At 41.9% G+C, this 16,997-nt stretch overlaps 2 protein-coding genes and 1 long non-coding RNA gene across 5 annotated transcripts in view; 2 read left to right on the top strand and 1 right to left on the bottom strand.

The window, feature by feature from the left end:
- Nucleotides 1-16,997, top strand: part of CMSS1 (cms1 ribosomal small subunit homolog) — a 361,068-nt gene that overhangs the window by 97,584 nt on the left and 246,487 nt on the right. The window lies entirely within an intron of this gene.
- The window catches only part of FILIP1L (filamin A interacting protein 1 like), a 284,630-nt gene that overhangs the window by 81,739 nt on the left and 185,894 nt on the right, over nt 1-16,997 (bottom strand). For both annotated transcript variants that reach the window (XM_037908272.2, XM_037908258.2), the window contains exon 5: nt 10,807-10,985. In XM_037908272.2, the coding sequence (XP_037764200.1) occupies nt 10,807-10,985 (179 nt within the window). The remainder of the gene's footprint in view (nt 1-10,806; nt 10,986-16,997) is intronic.
- On the top strand, nt 6,372-15,609 carry LOC122464155. The gene is made up of 3 exons (XR_006288075.1): nt 6,372-6,525; nt 10,234-10,240; nt 15,598-15,609. It is a non-coding gene; the product is annotated as an uncharacterized LOC122464155 (long non-coding RNA).

A 16,997-nucleotide genomic window follows, 5' to 3' on the forward strand; every position in this document is an offset into this window, starting at 1 on the left:
ACACATACCTTTACTCTGTAAGCGCCAGAGTTTCTGAAATGTACAAATTCTTCACTTCCTTTCACACGCCATTCACTTTCACCCACAGGATTCCATCCAACACTATTAAAGGACAAAAAAAATCCCAACCCAACCTATCCACACTATCAGTTTCAAATGTCCTCTACAATGTGTCTTTGGAAGTACCACATTAATCTGCCCTTAGATCAGGAAGTTGCCTGTGTGCGCACATATGCACGATCACCCAGGGACTAGTAAAATACATGTTTTCTCAAACAACCAATCCCAAGGCTTGCGTACCACCCGTCTTTATTGCCCAACACCTTGGCAGTCATATCACCACTCCCTATCTCACTCCTCCCCCTCCCCACCCAGTATAACACAAATTGTTTTTAGGCTGGCTGCTGCCTATTCCACTGTGTTCATAGTAAACCACTCCAGAAAATAAAAATGTTGTAACACAGACAACTTGCAGCAAGCAACATGAGTTATTATATCTTTATTGCACAGATATGCAAAGGTTCAGACTTGAAATGTCAGTGGTGGAGTGTTCAGTAGGGCAGTGGCATCAGCCCGTTCCCTCAAACCACCAGGGGCAAATACTGGGAATGATAAAGATCTATTTAAGCTAAAGGACAATGTTGGCACGAGAACAAATAGCTATAAACTAGCCATGAACAAATTCAACCTGAAAATTATAAGATTTCCAAGCAACCGAATGGTAAGGTTCTGGAGCAACTTCCTGATGGGAGTTGTGGGGGCAAACAGCTTAATTAGTTTTAAGAGAGAGGAACAAATTTAGGAGTGCAATTGTATGACTGGGTTGCTTGTGATGCTGGAGTGGTGGGGGGGGGGGCAGGCATCAATGACATGGGGCTCACTTCCCATTTGTCTTATGTTCCTAAAAGCTAATGCTTCAAGGTTTCAGCCGGCTACCTGCAGAGGTCAGGAAGGGATTCCCCCCTCAGCCTCTCCCTCAGAAAAAGTATTCTGTGTGTGTTTTTATTTCTTTTTTAAACTCCCTCCTCTGAAGCATCAGGGATGTCTATGGCTGGAGATGGGACATTCGGTGGGATGGACCCAGGTCTGAGGTGGTACCTAGTATACTCTCTTTCAGGTGCTTGGTTGGCTGGTTCTTGCCCATGTGCTCTGGGTCTAACTGATGGCCATGTTTGGGGTCGGGAAGGAATTTTCCTCCAGGTCAGATTGGCAATGATAGTGGGAGGGTTTCGGGTTTTTTTGCCTTCCTTGGAGGTGTGGGTCACTGGCCAGGATCATCTGGGTGTATGTCACTTAGTCATTTCCCTGCCTTTGCAGGAACCTCGGGCACTGGTGCACTTTAGTCCCCCCTATGCCTGTGGGACATAATAGTCAAACTTCATGTGGGCTGTAATACTTTGGTCTAATTTCGGTCGTTGGGGGGAGGGGGATGATGGCTAGTGGTGGCAGCTTTGGCTTGTGATAGGGTCAAACTAGATGATCTGGTGGTCGCTTCTGGCCTCAAACTCTGTCACTCTACGCAGGCAACCTTAAAGTGGCGTCATGGAAACCCACTCGTGTTTGTTTTTTTTCTTTATTGGTGCAGGCATGCTGTCATCCTTCCAGCCTGCACATCTGTGTGAGCGAAGAAGTGACCATTTTCTTAGATGATGTTCACAATTTGGGTCCCCCAAAGACTTAGTGGATGCCATGTACTACCTTACTTGACTGAGTGAGACCAGTTTGGCCCTCATCACAGTGATAGTTTCATCTTGAGCTCTGAGCAAAACAAAACCAAAACCCTGCCTAGAAACTTTTTGAAAAATGGCTGTTCGGGGGGTGGTGTTTATATCTTCACAACCAATAGCTCAAATAGGTCTATATTTAGTTCACTAACCCTACCTGCACCCTCCTGAGGCACACACCAAATTTCAGAGGAAACCAGTTAAGCATGTCAATTTTAGAGGACTTAGAAAGGTTGACCTTTAAAAGGAAGTAGTTGATGCAACCTTAACTATAGTGACAGCATTGCACCTCTATAATTTAGCAGTTTAAAGTGATGCAGAATGTGAATACCTGATTGGTGAAGGTAGCATCTTGCGAGAAATGCATTATACCAGTGCTCAGTGATCTGCGCTGGTTGCTGGTTAAGTTCCAGGTAGACTGTGTGGAGTTCGTGGTGTTTTATGAAGCCTTAAATATTCTGGTACCTGCCAACTAGAAAGACCGTCTTTTTCCTTGGGCAATTACCGCTATGGTTGCAATCACTGGTTGGAGCTACCAGCAAGGCATTCTTTGTGAGGGCCACATGACGTACTAATTCACTCCCCTTCCTTGGTCTGAAACAGTCTAAACCCATTGACCTTTAGGGCATGCTACAAGGCTTGTCTGTTTTCCCAGCCATGTGGGGAGGGTAGCAGAATAGAGGGCATGACACTGGGTCTGAGGTGAAATGAGGTATTGGTTTGTTTACTTTAAGGTTTTAAGCGGATGGAGGTCTTCCCTTGTATTGTGCAATGTTGTCTATGATTTTAATTGATTTCAGGATGTCTAGCGCTGTAGACAAGCATCTTTTTAATTATTCAAAAATCTAAATAAATAAACAATAATATCAGATTAATTCCTGTCTCTAACTTCACTGGCTTCAGTGAGGTACACCAGAAATGAACTTGGCTTACAGTCCTTGGACCTGTCTCCAAATTTGTAATAGGTAGAACATTTTAAAATAACATTGAATTAATGAATGCTTTTCTGTTGCTTTAACATACAGAAAAATGAGTTCTTAATCATGTCAAAAAGCTCTTCTACCTCTGACTTTTTACTTTCTTTGATTTTACTTTCATTTAAAAAAAAGATAAAGTATTTATATCATTATTTCAACCCTGCATTATGCTCAAGGAACTCTGTGAAAACCTTTGAATCATGTGGATTTTGACAAGACTTTAGCTTCACAACATCTGTTGAAAGTTATGCTATGTAATGGTACACAGTTTTTCATAGACTAGCATGAGGTAATTAATCTGTGTGCATCACTTCCTGGAGCTTGTCTTTATGCCTCAGTGGTATTAAGTAGTAGGCCTATCCCATTGGGGTGTTGTATAGAATTACCATGCTAAAGTTGTGTTTGTGGTGGGTCTCACTCATTCACCTACAAACACTAGATACCCATGAAAAAGGTCAAATGAATAGAGATCTGGCATCCATTTCACAACTTGCAAGACATAGTCTCAGGCATATGTAATATATAACCCATTGCCAAAAAACCGAAAGGAAATGATTGCATTTGAGTACAATGCAATCTCCAACAATAGTTTAGTGTGCATGAAATTAAAAACTGCTGGTTACACATGTAGAATAAAAATAAGTCAAAAGTGTTTACTTTTGCTGTATCATTTTATATAGACAGTGTCATGCTTCTTAGAATACCAAAGAAGATGAATTTGTTTAAAATGAAAATATGAATTGTGGCAACTGTTGTAGGGTAGTGGATTCTCAAGTGTAAGAGATACAGTATGGTATTTTTGTTCATATAAAGTGTCTCTTTAATATGTCAAAATTAAGGACAATAAACCTGATCTTACATTTACAGTACCTCTGCCTCCTCCCCTGAACGTGCTGCCCCGCCCTGCTTCTCCGTCCCCCCTCCCCCCAGGCTTCCCGCGAATCAGCTGTTCGCGCGGGAAGCTGGAGCAGACTGAGAAGCAGGCCGCGGCTTCCCGCTCAGACCCAGGGAGGCGGAGGTGAGCTGGGGCTGGGGGGAGCGAGGAGGGCTGCCCGCGCCGCAGCAGGTAACCCAGGGGGAGAGGGGGAGCACAGGGGAACCGCTCCCCGCCCCAGCTCACCTCCGCCACTCTTGGCCCGAGCGGGAAGCTGCTGCCTGCTTCTCAGCCCTCCCAGGCTTCCTGCCGAACAGCTGATTCGCGGGAAACTGGTGTGTGTGTGGGGGGGGGCAGGGGGCGGAGAAGCAGAGCGGGGCGGTGGGTTCAGGGGAGGAGGCAGAGTGGAGGTGAGGTGAGCTGGGGCTGGGCGCGGGGGAGGGAGCTGCCAGCGGGTGCTCTGCACCCACCAAATTTTCCCCATGGGTGCTCCAGCCCCGGAGCACCCAGGAAGTCGGCACCAAAGGCGCCACTTTTGAAGTGGTCAGTGGGGGAGCGACCGCTCCCCCGCTCCTCCCCAGCTATGCTCCCCCGCCCCTAGGAGCCAGGGGGACCTGCCGGATGCTTCCTGGAAGCTGCCCCAGGTAAGCACCTCTGGGACTCCCCACCTCGCCCCCTGGCAGGTGCCTCTGGCTCTTAGGGGTGGGAACCCACTACAGTGGCCCACGAGACCCTCCTGCCCGGTTCTGGGGGCAGTCAGGGGACAGGGGAGGGGGGTGGATGGGGCAGGAGTCCTGGGGGGGGCATCAAGGAACGCGGGGGCGTTGGATGGTGCAGGAGTCCCGGGGGCCGGGCGTGGGCAACAACCCTCTCGTGGGGTGAGGAGCGAACCCGTTGTTAAGATTTTGGCAACTCATCACTGGGTAAAAGAACTGTCAGTCAGAGTGGATTTCTATAGCAAGTTCCATTCCTTGCTGTTTTTCCCCTTCCTCTTTCAGTATGGAAGCATGGAATGCACATCTTGCCTTTATGCTCTTTCCTCCCCACTACCTTCACCCTCCCATCAGATCCCCTTCGTATGAGAGGAAAATCAAGAAAAAGGCTTTTTTTAGACTGTAAGCTCTTCTAGACTAGAATGTCTTTTTCAGCCTTTTGCAGCCCTGAGCACATTGTAGATGTGAAGTAAAATCTTGTAGCAATAGGGAGTGGGAAAAAGGAGAAATGAAATATGAAGATAAGATGTAAAACGGGGAGGGAGGATGGTCAGGAGAAAAAGATGCCCACGCAGTCAAACCCCAGTCAAACTTAGGTTTTAGAGGTGCAACGTAGCAATCCTCCTTAATCTTATGTTTTGCCTGCAATGGCCTGTAAACAAGCCCCACAGCTCTTGTGCTGCAGTTGTGCAGGTGCTGCCCTTCTTAATAGTAATAACTGCAGCTGCATGGCTCATTACTGCCTTCAGCATTGGGCCTGCGTCTAGTCTCCATACAGACAACTTTCAGCAGAGATCTTGTGGTGACAGAGTGGGCTCTACCCGGGTGGATAAAAATCAATTTTTTTTGTTAATACAAAAAATTGAATTTTTTAAATTTAAATCAGAATTAATTGAGAAAATGCTTTTTGAGGAAAAAACCTATCTGAAGATAGTTTTAATTAAGATACATTATAGCTCAAAGATATCTCATCATGGAATTGGGATTATAAATTATAATTCTATAGTGTGAGACAATATATTCATGTAATGTTTAAGAAAAGTTTTGTAAATGAGTTCCAATCGTTCATGGATTAGGGACTCAATCTTATGGGGTTTCAGGGGCATCTGTATAGATTATTTAGGATAATCTTTCTATCTACCCAATGGGACTCAGTGCTCAGTCTAGAAGATACCATCAGAGATGCTTAGTTTTGCAGTTCTCAAACTGTGGTTTGCATCTCCAGAGATAAAAATGTTTTTAAATAAATAAATAATATTTAGAGGTGAGAAATAACAGACCTCAATGCTATTGTTCCTCTGCAAATTTGTGTTCACAGAGTCAGTCCCTTACCTCTCTTTAAAAGTGCAATGTTTCAAAAAGTTCAATGAACAGAAGATTGTTGCGGGCGGAATAGATCTGGAAAAGGGGAAGAAGTCTGGAGATAAATGTGAGAAGGGAGGGACAGGCAGTAGACACAAAAGTGAAACTGTTTGAGCAGCGTATTGCAGAAGTCTTGAGATCTTTCTGAGTGTAGCCTTCATTGATTTGAGATCTACCATGTCATTCTCTCACTAGAAGGGAAAACCTGTAATGGCAGCAGGCAGTAAAAGAGAATCCAGTTTGGGATTAAGAACCATTCAAGAAATATATGTTTGCTGATGATGTTTTAAAGTTACACCAGTGAACTGTTGGAAGTCACTTAAGCACTTGGATTCAGAGACTGTTGAAGTGATAATCTCACTTTTAACAGCAGTAGCTTCTTCTGCTGGTGTAGAAAGAACATTTTCTTCCTTTGGACTAATTCATTCCAAATTGAAAAGTCGTTTGGGATCTGAAAAAGCAGGAAAGCTTGTTTTTCTTTTCCAGATTATGAACAAACAGGAAAATAAAGGTGAAGATGACTGAGTTGGCTGCAGAAGCCAATATTTTAAGTTTCTCATGTTGACCTGGCTGACATAGTCAATTTTTGTTTTGTTTTGTTTTTTAAATATTTCATTTAACTATTTTAGTTAAAAACAATTTTAACAAAAACAAACCTGATTTTAAAAAACTTGAACGTTTAACTAAATTCAAAAATTCGTATGCTTGTTTTGTTAAAATATTATGTTTGCTGTTGAAGAAAAAAATCCAGAATACATAATGTTGTTGTTTGAGTTAAATAAAACTATTTAAATGTCTGTCTGGTGATGTTCTCCTCCTAATACAGCATGGCAAGAAAATCCTCCAAATATTAATAATTGACCTGTTGAATTGGAGTAGTTCTCCTCCCAGTGACTTCATAAATATCTGCTTCAGTTACCTTTTGTAAATGTAATAACCAAAGAATCATTCATTTCCTGATATAGCTGTAAAAGGAATCTGAAAAGTTTTCAAAATAAATCACTTAAAAAATGTATAGTGTTTACCTTCTGAAAATGAAACCTACATCTATCTCTGAGTTGTGAAGAATATGTATTAAGGTTATAAAAACCAACAAGAATGCACTTTTATGTAGAAATCCCTAATTAAATTGAGTCTTCCTGACTAGTGATTTAAATCATGATTTAAATCAAATTCACCCTGACTCTACCTATTCTGGAGGCTCCAGTAGAAAAAAACAGCACCCTTCCTCTGCAGGCATAGGACAACGACTTACTCCCTGCCATGAGTCCGTAGGATTCATGCCAATCCATGCTTAATTTGTGCCAGGGCTTGCCAGGGTTCAGCCCCGGCACTTTAGGCTTGGCAGTTTATAGCCCAGGCACCTCTGGGCTTACCGCATCAGTTACGAAAGTAAAAAAAATAAAAAAATAAAAAATGCTTGAGCCCTGGCACCTCTTTCATTACAAATTCCAATTCATTCCTATTTGGCCAGGACACATACTGGTTATACTTTGTGCTTATATGTGGGAAAGACATTTCCAGTTATTGTCCATTGTCCCCACCCTGTTGCCCAGTGGCCCCCATAATCTTCACAAAACTCTACTTGTTTTTTTGGCTGGTAAGAATTGCAAAGAGCAAGTGTTATACAGTGGGCTGAGTTTTAAAAAATAAAGAAAGAAAAACCAGCATTTACTTATTATTGCAGCATTTGCAATAATTCTTGTTTATTTTATTAGGTTTTTAATAAGTAAAATAAGTTTAATATAAAATTGGCACATGTGACTGTGAATGAATAAAGGTAATGAAACTATTGTTAATTTTTCCTCCTGTAACTAACAAACCAGCAGCAATTAAAAAAACAAAAAGCAAAACAACCCCGGAAAAATAAATTCAACATGTGTCTTCAGATACTTACTGTAAATCTCAGAAAGGGGATGTTAACCATCAAGATGCAATTTGGAAATCATTTTGTATTTCTTAATGAGAGAAGGCCATGGAGTGGTTGTCACAGGATGGCAACAAGAAAGGAGATTTAAAAAACAACAACAACAAAAAACTAAAGATTTTAGCAGCAAATGTCTCATTGGAAGTCCACCCAAGATGGGTTCCCACATCTAGAGAGCTAGTGTTAGTCTTCTTGCAAGCCTAAACTTCTGGTGGTGGCAATTTACAAATAGTCTTGTTGCCATCCCATGAAGTCAATCAAACTACTCCTATGATGATTAAAGTTAAACATATGCTTAAGTGCTTCGTTGGATCAGGGCCAGCGTGCTCAACATTTTGCAGGATCAAACCATAAGCTCTGTTTGCTTGCAAGAGAAAAGCAATGTCTGAGGAAACCACCTCAGCGGAAAGGTGGAGACTAGTGGTTTTTATATTTTTTTGATAAATAAGTGACTGATTCATCACCAGGAATGTCACTGAAAACTCATCATTTCAGCTCTTGGCTCTTGTGCACCTTGAAATAGGAGACGGTTGCTTTCTGTTGAGATTGAAAGGTGATAAAAGGCACTCAACGATAAGTAAGAGCTGCAGCTGACTGATAGTTCCTGATGGTCTCACTACCATTTCAATGACAGTTTCTAGTGCTCCAGCATAATTGGAGTCTGTTCCAAGGGATCTAAGTATTATTTTGGATGCATAATCCTGTATTATTCATAATCCCATTTGGCTTTCATACACGCTACCCTTCCAAAGTTAAACCTTCTTGCATACACTGTAGTTTCATTATTTCATGAGACAAACTTAGTTGAACAAAAGTTCTGGATTTTGCTTTGAAATGGAAATAATATTAGAAATGTTACATTACTTTTCACGTTTAAAGGGGAAGACTGCCTCTTACTTATGTGGAAAATTTGTTAAACTGCATTGATGAAAAACTGGCTGCTTTTTAAAAATAGAATAAAAAATAAAGCCCCAAATCATTGGCATTGCTTTTCATGTGAAGCTTTTCACATAGCTCTGCTTGTTCACAAGCCTAATGCAAAATTCAGGTAATCAGAATATTGATAGTTAGATGGGAGTTTTGAAGTGGGAAAAAAATATGGTGTGTGTGTGTGTGTGTGTGTTTCAAACATCAAGCTGTACAGCATAACATTAAGGGAGCTTCACCTTAACTTATGTGAGATTTCCCCCCTCCCCCACTATGGCAGGCAATTGCTTAGAGATCTTGATGGCAACATCACTTGGCAAACATTTTGGACTCTGCTCAACATGTGACATCACACTCCTTTAGGGTTTTCCACATAAAATGAGTTCTCCAAAGAATAAACAGAAATTGGGACTTAATCTGAAATCTAGTATTATAGCCTCTAAGGCAGTGTTTCTCAAAGCCAGTCCGCCACTTGTTCAGGGAAAGTCCCTGGCACGCTGGACGGGTTCGTTTACCTGCCGCGTCCGCAGGTTCGGTCGATCGCAGCTCCCACTGGCCACGGTTCGCCGCTCCAGGCCAATGCGGGCTGTGGGAAGGACGGGAGCCGCGATCGACTGAACCTGCAGACGCAGCAGGTAAACGAACCAGTCAGGCGTGCCAGGGGCTTTCCCTGAACAAGCGGCGGACTGGCTTTGAGAACCACTGCTCTAAGGTCTTATTAGTCACCTCAATAATTCCCGTCTCCTCCCTTGACAGATATTACTAAATGCTGCAGATAATAGTGGTAAACTCTTTACAGTCTTTTTATTATCATCATTATTATTATTTATTATTCCTAAAGGTTCTTAATCCTATATTTATCCCCCCCCTACCCCCAACCACCCCCTTTTTTTTAACAAGAATTGTGGAGTTTAGCTTTCTTTCCGTGCACACTCCCACAGATTTGGGTATAGCTGATGACAGTTTGTTTCATTTAGTATCTTGGGTTCTTGTGCTCAGGACCTTAGAAGTGAATTTCTCTTGCTTTTTGAGAGAGGCGTGTGTGTTTGGGAAGAAGGGTGTAGACCAAAACATTGTCCGTTTTGTTTTTTGGCTCCTGATATATCAACATTTTACAATATGTTGGTTGGAGAAAACGCCACTGTGTGTCTCCTGGGGACCCTGTTCTTTCTTCTTTGCCTCCTGTGTCCGTGTCCCTCTACATCTGTTTATATTTATCTATGAATAAGATAATTTTTTCTCCTGTTATGTGTATAGCATTTACTTTTAAATCACAGTTCCATACGTATGGCTTTGTCCTTGGTAGAAAGCCTAGATGCTGTCTGTGATAGACCTGAATGAGAGAGGTGCAGCAGCAGGAAGAGTGAAAGTCGCGAACAGTGCCAAAATACATGAAACATGATGTTATACAGGCGAAGCAGAGGAAGAATTATCTATGCATCATGTGAGTTTAGAATAGGCTTGACGTTCTCACACCCAAACATTTCCATCTGGAAGCTGTTCCTAAGCAAACGGAAATAGAGACGATATTCTCATATCTTCTGGAGTAGCTGTCCAGGGAATAGGATACGTTCCTCAATTATTTTTTCCTGTACCTCTTGGTTAATTGCTGTTTCACAGAGGCGGGACATTTTAAAAGTTATTTTTTAAAGACAGTAAATGATATCAAACTCTTTTGATCCTTCCTTTGTGATAGCCAGTGCAAAATCTTCATACTGTGCTTATGCAGGATGTTTGTGGCAATTCAGGGTTGCATCTTAGAAAGAAAGTTTTGTTTTGATACCATTGCAGGTCTGCAAGTGCTTAAGGGCTTTCTCCGAATTTTCAAAGCCCTTAATAACTTCCTCTCTGCCTTTTTCTACCCTGTCTCTGTTCCTTTCAGTCTGTCCATATCTCTTCTGGAGACTTACTTTGTCTCCTTCCCCCACTCCAGACTCCATGCCTGCTTTCGTACTGTCCTGACACTAACCTCCTTCAAAAACTTTGAAAGATACATCAGTTCTATGCTGCATTTAGCTTATAATGTGCTTACACTTTTTTCTGATTTGTAGTATAATGTCCTTGTTATAATATTAAACTGTAAGTTGCTTGGGATGAGGATCTGTTAACTTATTGGCACACTTCACCTGCTGTACAGAGTTGTGTACATTGGTGATTTTTGTGTGTGTATGATTTTCAAAACATTTTGTTTTGGAGATATTTTCTGGTCTTAGTCTTAATGCAGAACAAGAAAGTAGAAAACTATTTAGAAGTAATTTTCGAATTAAGTAACATTTTGTAAACAAATATAAGGCAATCTTACCTTTCTCGTTCTTGTTCCAGTAAACTTGTAAATTCATCACTTCTTTCCATATACTCTGTATGCTTCCTCTTCTCATCCTCTAGCTCATACAGAGTCTGTCTGTGTGATTTTTCTGACATTAAAAGCTGCTCCAGCATTCGTTTGTGAGTTTCTTTCTGTTTCTCAACAAGTTTGTCAAGCTGCAAAAAAAACCAAAAACTCTTGCAGTGCTGTAAAATTCTTACTTGCATCAGTATTTATTTGTTCACTACAAATTATGCTAAATTCTTTCTTAGTCATCAATATAATCTTTAGAGAGACATTTTTAAGTACTACAGGCCCAAAGTTTAACCTAATATAAAATAGAATTTATAACCTGATGGCCAAATTCTTTGGAATCTACTTGGAAAGCATTATTTAACTCCACGACTTCATTGCTGAAAAATTTTAAAATAAATTAAAGTTTTATTCTGTGGGACTCTCAACTATGTTGTGTTCAACAACTAGCTCCTTAGCAGCTATTAAACATTTACTGTTCCCAGAGCTGTGCTCATATCATTGATAATTTGGCAGAGAAACAGATGTCTTGGCATAAGGTACTCTCTACTTTAGGTAGGAGCTGTTTTTTTGTTTTTTGTTTTTGTTAAGCAAAAATAGCTATCTTAATTTCAGCTCCATTTGAAATATTACTAAGTACCAGTACAGTGTTTTACATTGAACCCTTTACAAACAATAACAAATTATCTTTCACAACATCCTTGTGAGGGAGGAGCATATATCAAAAGACTTGACTTCCGTCAAGGTCTTTAAGCAAATGTATGGTAAAGGCAGGATTGGACCTCTGTTTCTGGCTCTATCCTATGTTCATTCCACTTAGCCGCACTTCCTCCTGTGTGTGGGACGTACAAAATTTGGTGTTTATCTTACAAAAAGTGACAAAACTGATGGAAGAACAGCTAGTTTTAAACAATGAGGAGTTATTTTCATTATTTGACAGGATTGTTTCAAAGAAAAGCATATGCTTTTTAGAAATATAAGCCTACATTTTCATAAGTAATTAGTGATTTGGCTTGCCTCAATCAGAAGGTGCCCAACTTGAGACACCTTAAATGGGCATGACTTCCAGAGGGTAGGCATGCAGCACTTTCTGAAAATCAGGCCCCTATTAAAGGTGTCTTATTCTTAAACCTCACAAGTCACTTTTTTAAAATTTAGACCACATATTTTAATTTTCCTAAACGGCTTAAAAATTTTATTTTGCCATTGGCATTACTGGAGTGTTACTTTATTAATTGATACTTTATTAAGCTGCCTGTTGTTTCTCAAAAATACCTGAGAATAGTTGATAGCTTTTAAAATTCAGTTCCCCTAAAAATGTGCAGGAATACTTGTGCAAAACTGGGAATAAAGAGTTGGATTTTGCACTTAGGAGCCATTGGTCTTGTTAGTGAAGGTAAGAGGAGGGATTGCTCAGCAGCCAGAGAAACTAGGAGAAATTCTGAGTCTGTGTCCCATTGTTTCTTCACCTCCTCCTTCTCAGAAGGTTGTCATTGTTCTTGTGTTAACTCAATCATGTTGATTTCCTTTTTTTGGAAAGGTAAGTCTGCGGTATAAGGTTAGGGTCTTCTTTTAACCACATTCAGTTTTAGTGGGTCATGACTGTTTTTTAGTATTTTACTCTATTAACGGGAAAAAAATTCAGAAATCGTCAATGTTAGTAAAGCAAGACCAGTTCTAGCTTTCAGTTGCTTGGTCTTTCTGCATCTTTTCCCGGTAAGGCACTTCATGGGCCCATAGAAATGCTGGAGGCCTCAGATTCTCCAGGCCCATTTTATATACATATATATATATATATATAATACCAAAGAGCATTATGGGTCATCTTCAGTTCATGCTCATTCAAGGTTCTCCCAAGATTAGAGACGATGGACAATGTAAGGACGAAACCTCATCCCTTCTGTCTAGAGTGACACACGAGTTCCTTGGATGAGTGAACATTCTTTGTTCTTCCTCTGTGGGTCCCAGTATCTTTCCTCGTACCTGACCCAGACTCTTTGTAAGCTTTCTGCAGAATTTGTGATCTGTTTATGGTTTATTTCAGATAGATCTCGTAGGCTCTCTTTCTTCTTTTTTAATCATTGTTGACTTATTTGGTGATGCTGACGGTGACAAAATCAGAAGCATTTATTTATTTATTTAGCATTTGTGTATTTGCTGAGCCAAGCAACAGCGCTCTTAGTGGCCAAGTGGAACTCTCAGAGCCCACCGCTGAATTTGGTTAGTGGACACTCCTTGACAATGCGTATATCATTGTTTGATCTGCATGGCAGATGCATCTTGCATTTTCTCAAAGACCCCAACGGTGCTGATTGGCAGCACAGAGGCCTTACTCCATCCAGAATCGGTTCAGAAGGGGCCACTGATGACGTGGCAGGTTGAAGCCAGGCGGGCGAGCAGTAGGGTCTGTGCTGAGGAACTGATTGGTGGTTGGTGTTAAGCACCAGTCTTCCTGCCTCAGGGACTTTGCTGTCATGTTTTGGCGTGGCAGCCTCAACCACAGTGGATGTCATGGTGAAAGATGTGTGGCTTGTGGGCTACGAGGGTCGTTGAACAAGGGCAAGTGTGGGTTGGCACGCACCTTCTCAATCAGCTTTTCAGCTGCAATCTCCCCTTCCCCCCCGATGTAAGGGGGGAGCAACATGGCTCAGAACTGGAAGCCATTGAAGATGAGTCAATCAGAGTGTTCCTGTGATGACAGACATTGTTGAGCTGAGTTGCACGTCAACAAGTTTGGTGTGTGCCAACCCACTCCTTACTACATGATGCATAGTACTCTGCTATTGAGTACGAGATGGCAAGGACTGAGGTCCTTAGGGTTGGAGCATCCGCTCCCCAAAAAGAGCCTGCTAATTTGCTGAGAAGGTTGTTGCATGTCTTGACCTTTGCTGCTATCTTGCTCAGGTGGCAATTGTATGTCAGTGTTCAGTCGAGGGTCACACCCTCGATATGCTGGGTATGCTTCAGGCTCTGGCCATTCATTATGACATTTAGTTCTCTTTTAGCATTAGCACAGTGGAGGCGGAATGTGTTAGGGACAGTTTTGCTGGTGCTAGGCTGAAGGCGCCAGGTCTTGTAGTAGTCGACTAGCTTTGTAACATCGTCACTCAGGGTCTTCTCCAGCTTGGAAAAAGTCTGAGCCTATAGCCTGCAGCAGATTTTGTCTGCATAAATGAACTTCCGTGCCTGGGTGGATGGCCGGTCATTGATGTATAGCTGGAACAAGGTTGGGGCAAGAACAGACCCCTGGGATAACCCATTCATCTGTTTTTTCCAAGCACTTGTTTTCTCACCCACATGCACCCTGGACCGTCTGTCTTGGAGTAGCAGTTCAATGGCATCAGTAACCCATGTGGGGAGGACTTTTGATACTTTAACAAGTAAACGCCTGTGCCACACTGTGAGGTACGTTGCAGTGAGGTCAAGGAAAATAGCGCCTGTTTTCAAGGTTTCTTTGAAACCTGTTTTGAATGAATGTGGTTAGGGCAAGTACTTGGTCACATGTGCTTTGACCTTGTTGAAAGCCTGCTTGCTCGACATTCAAGGTATTTTGTACCTCTGGTGGTGGTTGCTGTAAAAGTAGATGCTCTAGAACCTTCAGACACATAGAAAGCAGTGTGTAGAGTGATGCCTGGTTTTTACTAGGTAGTGGTTTTGGGAAGCCGATGACTTTTGACATGCGCCAGGTTTTTGGCCGTCTTCCTTCATTGGCGACCCTTGTGAAGAATTGAGCCAGCCAAGAGCAGGCACATGGGCCAAGATTTTTCAGGAACTCTGGAAGGACATTGTCATAGCCAGCAGCCATGCCAGACTTGATGTTATCTAGCATTCTGTCCAGCTCTGGAATAGTGAAAGGTTCGGGGCAAGCTCTGGATCTGTGTTGCCTTTGGAACACCCTCCACTCGCTCTGGACTTGAATGTTCACTTCTTTTTCCAAGGGTGTCGTTCCCATGTGAAGCCGGTGCCTGGCTACTTGGTTAGCACTCACAGATGATCAGCTTTGTTGGTGGTTGCTGGACAACGCCAGCATTTCTTGCTGGAACGAGTAAAGTCCAGGTTCTTAGTCTTTTTCTCTCATCTGGCTTGGTGAGCACAGCTCAAAACTTTGATTAAATTTGACCAGGTGAATCATACTGCTTGAGTAGAGCATCACACTCCTCTTCAAGGCAGGGGATGTACACAGGGAAGTATCCGCGTGGAATGGATGGCTCTACAGAAATGCCTGTAAGCCTCCTCTATCGGAATGTGGTGGGGTGGTATCGTTACAGTATTCTGTCCCAGTGCCTGGCTGTATTTCTCCTAGTTGGCTTTGCACAAGTTCTGCTGGTGCTTTTTTGTGCTTGTGGCGATTGGTACCTGTATGATGGCTATTGAAATCTCCAACATAAACAGCTGTAAGCTTGGAAGGATGTGTTGACTCCAACTAATACTAGGAGGCTTGTAGATGTTGACTATTTGAAATGTGCTGATCTTGATGACATCATAGTATTCAGAGGATGACAGATGGACCATATCTGCAATGGTAACCCAAACATATGTGGCAATCCAAAGCATTGGTAGGACTGTTAACTTGAAGTTCCAAACAGAAAAGATTATTTTTCATATGGGTTTTTTCATATGTGTCTTCTTCCTTCTTATTTTGGAAATACCCCTTCCTGTGTTTTCTCGGCACTCTTTATTGGTTGAGGGAAAGTTCTCTGTGTAGCCATGATGCACGTAAATTCAAGTTCCATTTCAAACAAAACTAAGAATGAGAAGAAGTCATTCATTCTGTAAATGTCAGTTTCAGCTCTTCTCTGAAGTGGCAAAAGACCTTTATTATTACAGTGACTTGTATTGTATTTGTGCCTGATTAAGGGAAACATAAAATGGAATAGCTCTTCTCCGGCCTGCATTGTTCAGTCAGGATTGGCAGTCCTTTGACCAAGGCAGTCTTGATTTGCTGAGCTGAAAGAGAGTCTCTCTGAGTTGGGGAAAATGTTGTCTTATTTGAAACCTAGATATGGTGGTTCTCCCAGTAACCAAGACTTCATCTTGCAGCACATTTGGCTGGATTCTGCCATGAGTTCCAGGAACTGAAGTGAGTTGGATTGAAAAATCAGCCTACAGCCCTTATTTTGTCCTCTTTCCTATTTACTGTGGCACTTTTTCTGATCTGTAGTGATGCTCTTCTTTGTATGTAGCTTAATATCTATGATTTGTATGGTACTTTGGTATGGTACTTTGGAGCCAGATGGCAAGCATGGTAACATTGGGTTTTTTTTTAACTTGGGGTTGATGGTTCCAAGCAGGCCATTAGGAAGTTCTTGAGGTCTCCCTCTTACCCAGAAATGTATAGGAGTATAAAGTAGACAACTGCTGTTATCCAGGTATTTACTTTCTAAAGAATTTAGTTAGAGAAGACTTGTAAATAAAAAGAATTCTCAGTCCCTTTATATATGAGAAGGATTCTGAGTTACTACAGAGAATTCTTTCCCAGATATCTGGCTGGTGGGTCTTGCCCACATGCTCAGTGTCTAACTGTTCTCCATTTATGAGGTCGGGAAGGAAATTTCCCACAGGTCTGATTGGCAGAAGCCCTGGTGATTTTATGTCTTCCTCTGTAGCGTGGGGCAAGGTCACTTGCTGGTTTGATCTAGAGTAAAATGGTAGATTCTCTGTAACTTGAAGTTTTTAAATCAAGATTGGAGGGCTTTTGTAACTCAGCCAGAAGTTATGGGTCTATTGAAGAAACGGGGGATGAGGTTATGTGGCCTGCAATGTGCAGGAGATCAGAGTAGACTACCATGATGTTCCCTTTGGGCCTTAAGGTCTATATATGTCAGCGAGAGTGTTGGGACAGTCTGCTATGGCCCTCTTGTTCATTAGTCAGGATACAAGAATGTGTTGGTGCTAAATTTCATGCAAAACCCATAAAAATACTCTCTTCCTGGATTAGTTTGCCCAGCCATAGTGGATGGGTGGTAGATTGCCCCAGTCAGCATGGTCTCTTCTTTGTGGAATAATTCAACTTAATCAGAAAACTCTCCAACCCATTCCTGTGTATCTACTGTGCACAGTCCAACCTTCTCAGTGCTCTCTTCTGCTTCGCAAACAGCTACAGTTATAGCCCTTCTTCAAAAATCATGTGCAAAAGGATAGCAAGACTGAGCTGA

The sequence above is a fragment of the Chelonia mydas genome, chromosome 1, assembly GCF_015237465.2.
Source record: "Chelonia mydas isolate rCheMyd1 chromosome 1, rCheMyd1.pri.v2, whole genome shotgun sequence".
In the NCBI taxonomy this organism is placed as follows: Eukaryota; Metazoa; Chordata; order Testudines; family Cheloniidae; genus Chelonia; species Chelonia mydas.